The sequence below is a fragment of the Vicia villosa genome, unplaced genomic scaffold, assembly GCF_029867415.1.
Source record: "Vicia villosa cultivar HV-30 ecotype Madison, WI unplaced genomic scaffold, Vvil1.0 ctg.000146F_1_1, whole genome shotgun sequence".
In the NCBI taxonomy this organism is placed as follows: Eukaryota; Viridiplantae; Streptophyta; class Magnoliopsida; order Fabales; family Fabaceae; genus Vicia; species Vicia villosa.
The window spans coordinates 255507-267118 of NW_026705038.1; the positions used below are offsets into that span (position 1 = coordinate 255507).

An 11612-nucleotide genomic window follows, 5' to 3' on the forward strand; every position below is an offset into this window, starting at 1 on the left:
TTCCAGTTCAAAGTCGAACTTTGCCACCATGACAAGCAACATTCAAATGGACCTATTCTTCACAATAGGAGAAAACACATCATTAAAGTGGACACCTTCTTCCTGAGTGAAACCCCTTGCGACCAACCTTTCCTAGTATCTTTTCTACGCTACTCCTTCGATTCCTTCCTTAACTTTGAAAACCCATTTACAGCTGACTAACCTTGCTCCAGCAGGTTTCTTGATCAATTCCCAGGTGTGATTATCATGAAGAGATTTCATCTCATCATCCATGGCCTTCAGCCATTCAGTATTATTTTGACTCCTCGTAACTTCCTTATAATCTCTAGGTTCATCATCAAGAACCTCACTGGCAGAGATTAATGCATAAGTTATAAGATCTGCATACCCAAGTCTCTGAGGTGGCTTGATGACTCTTCTCGACCTTTCTCTTGCCAACAGGTAGTCATTGACAGTTTCCTCAACTTCCTCGGCATCTTCTGCTTCTTCTTCGACTTCATTAGGGATATGCAATTCAACATCAACTTGCTCCACCTCAACAAGAATTTCTACTTGTTCCAGCTCTTCTGCACTTCGACCATCATCAACATCAGGTTTCTTGAAAGCCATCTCAGCTTCATTGAAAACTACATCTCGGCTGGTGATACACCTCTTGTGACCTGGCTCTAGGCACCATAGCATATAAGCTTTAACTCCTTCAGGGTATCCCATGAACATGCATTTAAGAGCTCTAGGTTCGACCTTGTCTTGCCTAATGTGAGCATAGGCTACGGAGCCAAATACTCTCAGTTTTTCGATATATGGTGGATGACACAACCAAACTTCTTCAGGTGTCTTCATATCTAATGTTGTTGAAGGATATTTGTTTATCGGATATGTTGTTGTCGAAACATCCCCAGCCCAAAACACCTTCTTTAATCCAACACTAGTCAACATGCATCAGACTCTCTCCAAAATAGTCTAATTAAACCTTTAAGTCAAACTATTTTGCTGTGGAGTACCTGCAGTAGTTCTCTGCCTTGTAATACCAGAGCCAGCACAAAAGTTATCGAACGCCTCATTGCAAAACTCAAGGCCATTATCGGTTCTTAACCTCTTGACCTTCCTTCCAATCTGATTTTCGACCATAGTCTTCCAACTTTTGAAATTCTCAAAAGTTTCATCCTTAGTCTTCTGGATGAATACCCATAACTTCCTGGAATAATCATCAACTATAGATAGAAAATACCTTGCTCCTGAATAAGATGGACACCTTGCAAGCCCCCAAAGATCACCATGGATGTAATCAAGGGATCCATGTGTTATTTGTTTGCCTTTGTTGAACTTCACTCTGCAAGATTTTCCAAGTACACAGGGTTCACAAAACTTCAGTTTTTCGACTTTTTCTACACCAAGCAAATTTTTTCCCTAATTCGACCAGACCCATTTCACTGACATTACCCAATCTCATGTGCCAGATTTTTGTCTTCAACAAAGGTTTCGTGGATGCAACATTTGTCGAACCACTTACAGCTTAATCCTCAAGGGTATACAAGCCTTGTTTCTTCACGCCTCTTAAGACTTCCTTTGACCCTTTCATGACTCTTAGGATACTTTTCTCTCCTTAGAAAACATATCCTTTCTTATCGAATTCACCAAGAGAAAGGAGAGTTCTCTTCAAATCAGGAACATACATGACTTCAGTTAATAACCTTATTGACTCATCATGGAGCTTAAATCTCACAGATCCAACACTTGCAATCTTATAAGTTTTGTGTTTCCCAGCAGTACTTATCCACCATCTTAATCACATAATTCCTCGAACAAGTCTTTGTTTGGAGTCATGTACCAAATGCAACTTGAATCCATAATCCACTCCTTCCTAGAGTCACTACTTGAAACCACAAGGACATCAGATGATTTGAAATCATCTTAAAAAATGGTTGCATTGCCATTATCCTTACCTCCATGATCTTCCAGGCGTTCAAGGTACACCTTTCTTGTGTGGCCCTCCTTCTTACAATGATAGCATCGAATACCAGATGCTTCGCCACTATAAGACTTCTGTTGACTTTTGTCTTTCTTCTTGTCGGACTTACCATCCTTTCACAAGAATTTTCCTTTAACGGCCAAACCTTCACCAATCGTTGAAGGTTTATGCTCCTTTCGCTCATTCAAGTCCTTAGAATACATGATTGATTGAACTTCTTCAAAGGTCAGGGACTCCCTTCCATACAAGAGAGTTTCTTTTAAGTGAGCATGTGATCGAGGCAAAGTGCACAATAGTAACAGCGCTTGATCTTTATCATCGATCTTCACATTAATATTTTCAAGATCAAGAATCAGCTTGTTGAACATATCCAACTGCTCAGCCAACACTTTGTCTTAAATCATCTTGAATGAATACAAAGCTTGCTTCAGGTAGAGTCAATTTACAAGCGATTTGGTCATGTACAAAATTTCAAGTTTCACCCATAACCCTGATGTCGTTGTCTCCTTTGATACCTATTGAAGAACCTTATCACCAAGGCTCAACAAAATTGTGTTGTGTGCTTCCTCGATCATGGTCGTCTTCTTTCTTTCCGTTAATGCAGCGTCCATAGTTGTCGCTCCCTTCAACACTTCCAAGCAACCCTGCTGAACCAGTAGGGCTTTCATCTTCAAGCGCCACATACCGAAATCGTTCACTCCGGTGAAATTTTCAATCTCATACTTTGTTGAAGGCATCTTCTCCATACTCACTGCACCAATTTGTTGTGAATTCAATGCCAATAACAAAGTATACAACAAGGAAAGACTAAAGTACAAGGAAGAAGAAGAATACAAGAATTCGTTATAACTGATATTCTTTTACTTTCTCTTAGAAAACAAGATTACAAGTTTACAAGAATAACAAATAACTTCTCTCACCCTAAATTAGGATTTGCAGTGTGCAATGATGAGAGACTAGTATGCTATGTATAATAAAACCTAACATACTAACTAATGGGCTTTTTCTACAAGGCCCATTACACAAGCTAACTTAACAAATTAGGGTTTAAACACTAAAATCTAATTTAGCATGCTAACAACCCTAGCATCTTCAACACCTGCATGCTAGATCCATCTTCGACTACAACATGCACATTTCGACACCAGCATGTGAACAACCTTCGACCTCATGCTTAACACTGTCGAATTGTCGAACCAAGAAGCTACCCTTTGACCATACTAGAGTTTGATCCAATATCTTACAAGTCTCATAGTGTGAAACACGTAAAAACTCATCAAGAATGAGAGTAGGAGTGATAATAGTTTAAGCTTTCATACTTCGCTGCACTTTTTCTATTTACTATTTGGTTCAATCATCTTCCTTATGGTTTACCACAACATTGATATCTTCATGTGTGAGAACAAACGAACCATTTTTCACAGCCTTCCACATTTCAAAATCCATTCCTTCTATGAACACTATAATCTTCTCTTTCCATAAAGCATGTCTTTCTCCTTTAAAGGATAGGGGCTTGTTAAGGGAACCGTCTGAACTCATTTTTCTTCCTCTTGGGACATTTAATCTTGAATAGGATTAAGGATCTAATGCCACTTTTTTAACAAGTGACTCCAATCATAATAGGGGAATGATCTATGAAGTGGTGAAATCATAATTAATTTTAAAAATTCATTTTATTTTTAAAATAGTTTATGTTAGTCCGGAGATAAAATAGCAAAAAATGGAAAGAATAAATTAGAGAGGAAAGAAAATGAATCAACAAAAAATAAAAAGAGATAGGGATAGAGAGATTGCACCATGATTTATAGAGGTTTGGCCTACCACTTGGCATACTCCTCTTCCCAATAATTTCTTCTTGAGAATTCCACTAAAATAATTTCTTAAGATTTTATGGATATGTCCATAAACCTTATTACAACAAATGAGAGAATTTACACATGCTAATCCCTCAAACCAAATGGAGCTTTTGACAGCTGAGCTCACAAACCAAATATAAATTTTACCGCCTAATCTCCAGAACTAAATATATATTTTACCGGGAAAATCTTAATATCCAAACAGAGATTGTATCAAGACAATCTCAATAATCAAACAATGAATTGATCAAGACACTCTCAAGAACCAAAGATATCAAACAAGATAATCACACTCTTGATGAAAAACACTTAAGCATGATCACAACTTTAACCAAATTCTCATAAGTATTTTTAATCACAAGGCAACAAGATACCTTTTATGAAAGCAAATATAAAGGAGATGAGAAGAGTAAAAAAATAAAAGGATAGTAGAAATTTGTATTTTGGTATGTTTTGAAATGAGGAGAGACCTCTTTTATATAGAAGATGATTTGGCTCAAATAGGAAATGATCCATGGGTCAAATTAAATGTCATAATCAATTATGTCGTAAGGCTAATCGATTATGAGCTCTAAAATATGACAAGTCTAATTCGTAAAAATGAAAACCTTCAACAGCTAGTATCATAATCGATTAAGAGTATTTCTAATTTATTAGGAAGTCGTTTGCCTTGCTCTAATCGATTAGAAAAAGTCCCTAATCAATTAGGAACTAGAAAACTTCCTTGATTGATTAAAAATACTTCTTAATCAATCCAACATGTGGCTTGATAGGTTTTCAAGATACTTTAAGGTTTTTTAGAAAAAGAGATAAGTTTAAAACAATTTTCAAGTGTATGTGTGAATTTCCTTAGTATCTTGGGAGTCACTCTCATACTTTTACAATACACAGATCACTCAGACACAGTATCAGACAAGCTTTCTATGCTTCCTCTTTTTCACAACCTTGGAGCTTTAAGATCCCTTTCAAGATTCATCATTGGTTCAGTACTTCATCTGGGACTTGGCTTTTTCTATCTAATGAGGCTTAAAATATATTCTTTTGATATATGCCTTCATTACAGGTTTCTTGTTCAGATATCCTTAAGAACTCCATTGAACACTACTTAACATTAGGTGTTATCAACATCAAAACCATCAAAGATCATCTTGTAAATAACCGTACCTGCAAGCACATAGCTCCACAAAAAAATACAAAATTTGATTTCCTAGAATCAATATCTCTCTCTATATCTACATATATCTAATCAAATAGTTTAGGTTATCTAATTCCAAATCACAAACTCATTTTTTAAGTCCCTCTAAGAAATCGCAAGATCCACTTCACAACAATCCCATGCTCCTTTCCTGGATTGACCAAGACTCTGATAACAATACTAACCACGTGTAATATATGTGCTTGTGTACATACCATTGCATACATCAAGCTTTCAGCATCTGAGGCATATGGCACCTTGTCAATATCCTACTTTTCAATTTCACTTGTACTAATATGCTTTAAGCTAAGACGAAAGTGACTAGCAAGTGGAGTGGCAATTAGCTTTGCCTTTTCCATGTGAAACCGCTCCAACACCTTCTCGGTACTTTTTTTATGATATCTACAACTTGTGTTCCTTGTGATCACGACAAGTGAACATACTAAGAATATGCTTTATTGGTATGAATTATTTCATATCAAAATACTTTTTCATTTCATTCTTCAACTTTTTTATCTTCTCACTATTTTGTCCAACGATCAACATATCATCAACATACAAAAGTAGTATGATGAACTCGCCATCAAAAAATCTCTTCAAAAACATACAATGATCAGAATTATTCCTTCGGTACCTATGATCAATCATGAAGGAATCAAATTTCTTGTACCATTGACGAGATTCCTACATAAGTCCATACAGGATCTTTTTCAAATAATATACTAAATCTTTTTCGCCTTTGACTTCAAACCACTCTGGCTTCTCCATGTAAATTTATCCTTATAAATTTCCATGAAGAAGTATAGTCTTCACATCTAGCTGTTCCACATCAAGATTCAAATTTGCTGCCAGACCAAGAACTACTCGAATTGATAACATCTTTACCATTGGTGAAAAAATCTCTTCAAATTCAATGCCTTTCTTTACCATTGGTGAAAAAATCTCTTCAAATTCAAACCTTTTTGGAGTGGTTGTCAATAAAGGTAATAAAATATCTTACACCTCGATGATTACTAGTGGTCATTGGACCACAAACATTAAAATTCATTGAATTTAAAATATTTGGTCTTCTATGTGGGGCCTTAGATTGAAATGAAGCTCTATTGTTGTTTTCCAACCAAATAATGTGTTCAAAGCTTAAGAGAAATTTTCAATCATTGCATACCTTCTAAAGTACCTCTTTTGGCTAGAATTTGAAGTCCCTTTTGGATCATATGTCTAAGTCGTTTATGACATAGCTCGATCAAGGAGTATTTTTCGAGAGCATTAACACACCCATTATTGACCATGGCACCAATCGCATAATGAGCTTTTATCTTTATGATTGATCTTTTTTAGCGGTCTTATGGATGTCAGATTGACATGCGTGTCAGGAACATGTCTCACATCTTTCAATGTTATGTGACAATCGGTGTTTGTTTTTAGGAAAACATCCTTTCCCACAATCATGGATCTATTACCATTACCCATCTTCACATGACCAAAGTCATTGCTTGTATATGAGGAAAATAAATCTCTTTGTGAGATTACATGGAATGATGCACCAGAATCCACAACCCAACATGTATCTTGGGATGCCAAATTAACATGAATATCATCACAAACGAATATCACCTCATTGCCTTGAAAAATGGTAGCGGCTATGTTTCGCATCACCATTTATTGCTTATCTCTTTTGAGCTTCCTACATAGCTTCCTACATTTTCTCTTCAAGTGACCTTTCTCGTGAGAGTAATAACATTCTACATTTTTTCTTCTCCACAGTCATCCCATGTACTTATCTCTTGACATTCTCCTAGACTTGTATCTAGTATTGAACTTCTTCTGAATGTTTCTTCCATGTTATTCTGCGACAAATGCCTCAGAATCTGTCGGCATTCCCATTTCCTTCCTTCATGAGTCTTCATTGAACACACTATATATTACAATGTCAAATGTTAGAACACCTTGTGGTGCTAAATTGCTTAATGAATCACAAGTATGTCCCAATTATCTGGTAAGGAGCTTAGAAGTAACAATACTTGTAATTCATCTTCAAGCCTCATCTTCATATTGGTGAGTTAATTTATCAATTTTTGAAAACCTCTCAAGTGTTCAAAAACATTCTGGATTTCTCAATACTTGAGGTCCACCATTTGCCAATAAAAGAGACTTTATTCTAGACTATATTTTTCTCGTACTAGATTTCTAATTTCGTTCATAACGTGTATGCAACTATTTCTTGCGCAACATAATAAAAGAAACTTTAATCTATCCATTATCGAATTTGTCCAATAGTTTTCCTGTTCATCAAATTACAATCATCATCAGACTTTCTGGTTAGCTTCGTCCCTTTATTTTTAGAGGCAGTGAGAGATAAATTTCAAAGAATCAAATTGATGTAGCTGAAACAAATTCAAACATGTTTTAAACAAACATATACAGAGATAGCTCATTCATGAGTCATTAAATAAAAGTTAAGCATAATTTATTCATACAGTACTCATTTTATTTTCCAATGTAATAGTTTGAGCTATTGTAACATCCTAAATTGCATTCTTCCTGTTTTTCTGCAATGGAGTAACAACTGAATTTGCATTGAATTGACTATGACTAGTGAACAAACTCTTATCATTGCAACATATTTTTCTTGCTTCTGATGAAATTGCTTTTGAAGCATCAATCTAAAACAAATAGACTATACAATCAGTTCTATACAAGAAGTATTTTTAATTTCTTGGAATGCAAGTTTCTTTCCTTTCCTTCTTTCTTCCATTTCTCGATTCCTTTTCTATAGCACGCCAATCAGATAGTCTCAAATAACACAAGATAAACACAACTCAACTTCGGATAGATCATCGAAATCTAGATTCGCTACGCCATTGTCAGGTTACATAATGGAGCAGCTTTCGCCATGCCTGTAAAGTAATATCCATGTGATCATGTTATTATACTACTAATGTTTAAGTACAAAAAGTAAATATTCATTCACATCTTTTAAAATAGTAGTGTCAAAAAATTTACTTTTTTCTTTCTTCTTCATATTTACTGTGAACTTCCTCATATTTTAGCCAAAGAGTGCTTGTATCCTGAGGGTTCACATTTTTCGGTCCTACAAAATATGCCTGAACGAAAAAATCCGGAGTTCTTTCCCTGAATCACAATCAATGAGTCAAACATGAATTAGTTAAGGATAAACACTTATTTTAATTCTCCGAAAATGAGCGAGTACTCGTATCTACCTTCCTTCATATTCTGATAACCATGCCACATAGGCAGCACCGAAGTACATGGACACGAATGGATTGCTGAGATCCTCAACAGATTCAAGTTTGTAAGCTCTGAAGCCTAATTCCCTGAACAAAACACCGCGTTTCAATTTTAAGCGAAGAAACAAGACAATTGCTTGCAGTAGAAGAAAGCATAAAAATTGATGAGTCTAATACATACAAGTAAAGCCAAAAAGCAGTGGAATAGTCGATCCCCATTATTCCAGGCCTCGGTCCAACTCCGTGTACAAAGCGCATGCTAGCAACCTCTCCGATGGCACAAAGTACTGTCTGTGCACCAAACAATATTCAGAAAAAGAAAAACTAGTTTTACAGTTATTGTTCAGCGCCGAAAGTGTTTGCAACTTTTTAAACGTGTTTGATATGTGTTGTAGGCATACTTGACTTGCATTTAGTCTAATCCATTTCGATTTAAGGTAATCAAACTTCTTCGGTTTAGTATACATACCGATTTAGTTTTTGGTTTGCTGAGGTATTTGATTAGAACTATATCTGCAACTGCCTGTAAGAAAAGATTAATAAGTCATAAGGATATGCATTTTTCATTAGAAAACTAGCGCGATCATGCAAAGTCGAGTTTCATTATAAGTTGCATTCAGTTAGTAGATTCCTACCTTCATTTCCACGCGGGAAAGATACGGTCTCTTTTTTTCATCTTGAGAAAAACGCACCTTTCCGCGTTTTTGTTTGGACTTATTCCATACTTTTCGGACTGCAGGATGATTCCACATAGCTTCCATGTCTTCCAGAGATGTTCTGGAATCCCAATAAGTATCATCATTTGCATCTATGGTAAAAACATACCGAAAAAATTTGTCAGGCAATATAATCTATGCGCGTAAATGTGCATGTAGTAAGAATTATTCGGATAACAACGTTAAAATGCGAAAGTGACCTTTTGATTGTGCTGAATGTATAGGAGATCCGGTATGAGAATGAACGGGAGCCCCAGCATAGTTCGATGGAGGACTATCATCGACGGATTTTCTGCACACGAATGAAGAGTTAACAGCCGCGTGAAAGTTTAAAAAGAATAAATGATCGACGAATATCAACGAGGAAAATAAGAACCACCTGCATGGAAAACTTTCTTTGACAGCAAGATAGCTTTTCCAATAACGCAGCGTTGATTTGTGAGTTGCCTTCTTCGTACCGCCTTTATATGCTCTTACAACAAACTCTTCATCTCTTTGTCTGCAAGAAATGTTCCTCAATATGATACATTTTTTCGGAAAACACTCATGATACTGTATACATAAATCACGTGAAAAAGACATAACTTACTTGTTATCGTAGCATGACAGCCATTTAAGATAGGCAGCCGCAAGATATACATTTACGAAAGGTTTGAATAGGTATTCTATATTATCTTCCGCCGCGTATGAACTATAACCTAATGCACTGTAAGCTGTATTAACCTCGGTGAACCATAACATAGCAATGAAATAAAGAATTTTTATGAGTAAATATCCAATTCGGCCCTTGAAACTGTAGTACTATTTCAGAATTGATTTGGATATTTGCTCGACTTTTTAATTCGGTGTATGAAATAATCGATTAACACCTAATTAGTACCTTATCAACCATTGCGCGGTTTTTGGTAGAAGTTGCATAAGCCCTACATTAGGCTCTTTAGATTTGCGGCCAGTGTTCGTAAGAAGTAGGATCCTGTCACTTTCGAGTTCAGCAATAGCACAAATCATGCCCTACAACAAGGATAAAATGTAAACCTTACAAACCATAATGATCTTGACATTTCTTAATGAAGAAGTTATCGTTTTTAATCGATGTCATGATACGACAAAATATTAAAGACATACGGGATTTATTTCCGACTGAAAGTGCCGGTTAATAACAATGTCAGCTACAGCCTGAAAATACACAAAACGATGCAAATTAAAAAAATCGACTTTTAACCATCGAGTTAAACTCAACCGAAAATTTTAAGATGGTATCAAAGTCTAAAGGATAGTGTGGTGTATTTTACCCTCATTTCCGTCTGTGTTAAATACGGCTGTCCATCAGGATCGCGAGAGAGGTGAACTTTCTGACCTTGCTCCTCGCCAGCTTTTAACCACTCGACGCTAACTTCAGGTACATTCCACATTGCCTCTAGATCCTCAGGATCAACACAATCATCCCAATAGGTGAAGCTAGCAGCCATCCTGAAATATCAAATTACATTAAAGAAATTCGATCGAACTTTATTCGGCAGTCGACAGACATAAAAAAAAACAAGCAAAATCGGAAAATTAAATCAAATGTATTCCCTAACAACGAAACTACGAATATATAATACGAACAAATTCATCTTAACCTAAAAAACTATGCTACATTTTAGGTCAAATCCAACAAAATAACATTGCATTGTCATAGCGAAAACATTGCTTGATAAACAAGCAATGATATACAAATGATCAAACATGATAGATTTGAGGAAAACCCATGTAGAAAAATCATATCATATAAACAATCATATAATTAATAATAGATCAATGTATTCAAAAAACATAATGTGAATACCTCCAAAGACAATGGCAATGTGATAGGGAAACCAGAAAGAGATGATGATTAATGAATTTTTGCAACCAAAAGCATTAACAATGGAAGAATTGATTATAGATTATAATAATAATAAGGTGAATAACCGTTGCTAGGAATGAGGTGTTTGAGTAAATTTTCGTTAAGTTGAAAATTATCCTTAACAACTTTTTTTATGGCAAAAGATCATTTCATAGGGATTAACTGCATGCCACCGTGGTCGGTTAACGACTCTTGGTGCCATTTTATTTTGTTATTTACTTTAATTTTATTATTAAAAAATAAGTTTAAAATAATTAATAATAAATCAAGAGGGAATGCTAGCATTGGTTTTTCACTTTACTTTGAACACTCTCCCGACCATGCTCTCTCTTTACCTTATTTTTAAAATTTACCTTATTTTTAAAATGTCTACCAGTTTATGGGCATAGTGTTGGATTATAAATGTTCTGGATCTAGAAATTGGTAGAGGTGGAATAGAAACCAGTTCCAGTATAATGGAGTGAGATTTTGATACGGCGGAATAGGGGGCCTTTTGTTAAGATAAAATTTAATTCATGTTGCAGGTAAATCGGTTGTACTTTTATGTCAACCGATTACATCCCTTGAAAATTAACTAGTAGGGCTTACAGTAGCAAAATGTAATTGGTTGCACTTTTATGTCAACCGATTACACCGGTGTATTTTTATTTAAAATTGAAGTCAATAGTAAAGTGTAATAAGTTGCACATTTATGTCAACCGATTACACTATGGAATTGTTACTTAATTGTATTTCATCTC

At 35.4% G+C, this 11612-nt stretch overlaps 1 protein-coding gene across 1 annotated transcript; it reads right to left on the minus strand.

The window, feature by feature from the left end:
* Nucleotides 1-7517: 7517 nt before the first annotated feature.
* Nucleotides 7518-10962, minus strand: LOC131624622 (uncharacterized). The gene is made up of 13 exons (XM_058895566.1): nucleotides 10813-10962; nucleotides 10277-10454; nucleotides 10110-10160; nucleotides 9865-9995; nucleotides 9574-9690; nucleotides 9364-9483; nucleotides 9185-9276; nucleotides 8904-9076; nucleotides 8738-8791; nucleotides 8450-8559; nucleotides 8242-8355; nucleotides 8024-8152; nucleotides 7518-7917 (listed from the first exon to the last, which is right to left on the minus strand). Exons 2-13 carry the CDS (start codon nucleotides 10451-10453, stop codon nucleotides 7890-7892), a joined length of 1296 nt encoding a protein of 431 aa, XP_058751549.1. The 5' UTR covers nucleotide 10454; nucleotides 10813-10962; the 3' UTR covers nucleotides 7518-7889.
* Nucleotides 10963-11612: the final 650 nt, after the last annotated feature.

What these genes read in the sequence shown, in the direction of transcription:
- LOC131624622 (XM_058895566.1), bottom strand. Translation starts at nt 10,453, where the DNA reads ATGGCTGCTAGCTTCACCTATTGGGATGATTGTGTTGATCCTGAGGAT. An exon ending in TTCAGTCGGAAATAAATCCC is followed by an intron (nt 9,996 to 10,109) that starts GTATGTCTTTAA and finishes TCCTTGTTGTAG; the next exon opens with GGCATGATTTGTGCTATTGC. An exon ending in TTATCAGAATATGAAGGAAG is followed by an intron (nt 8,153 to 8,241) that starts GTAGATACGAGT and finishes ATTGTGATTCAG; the next exon opens with GGAAAGAACTCCGGATTTTT.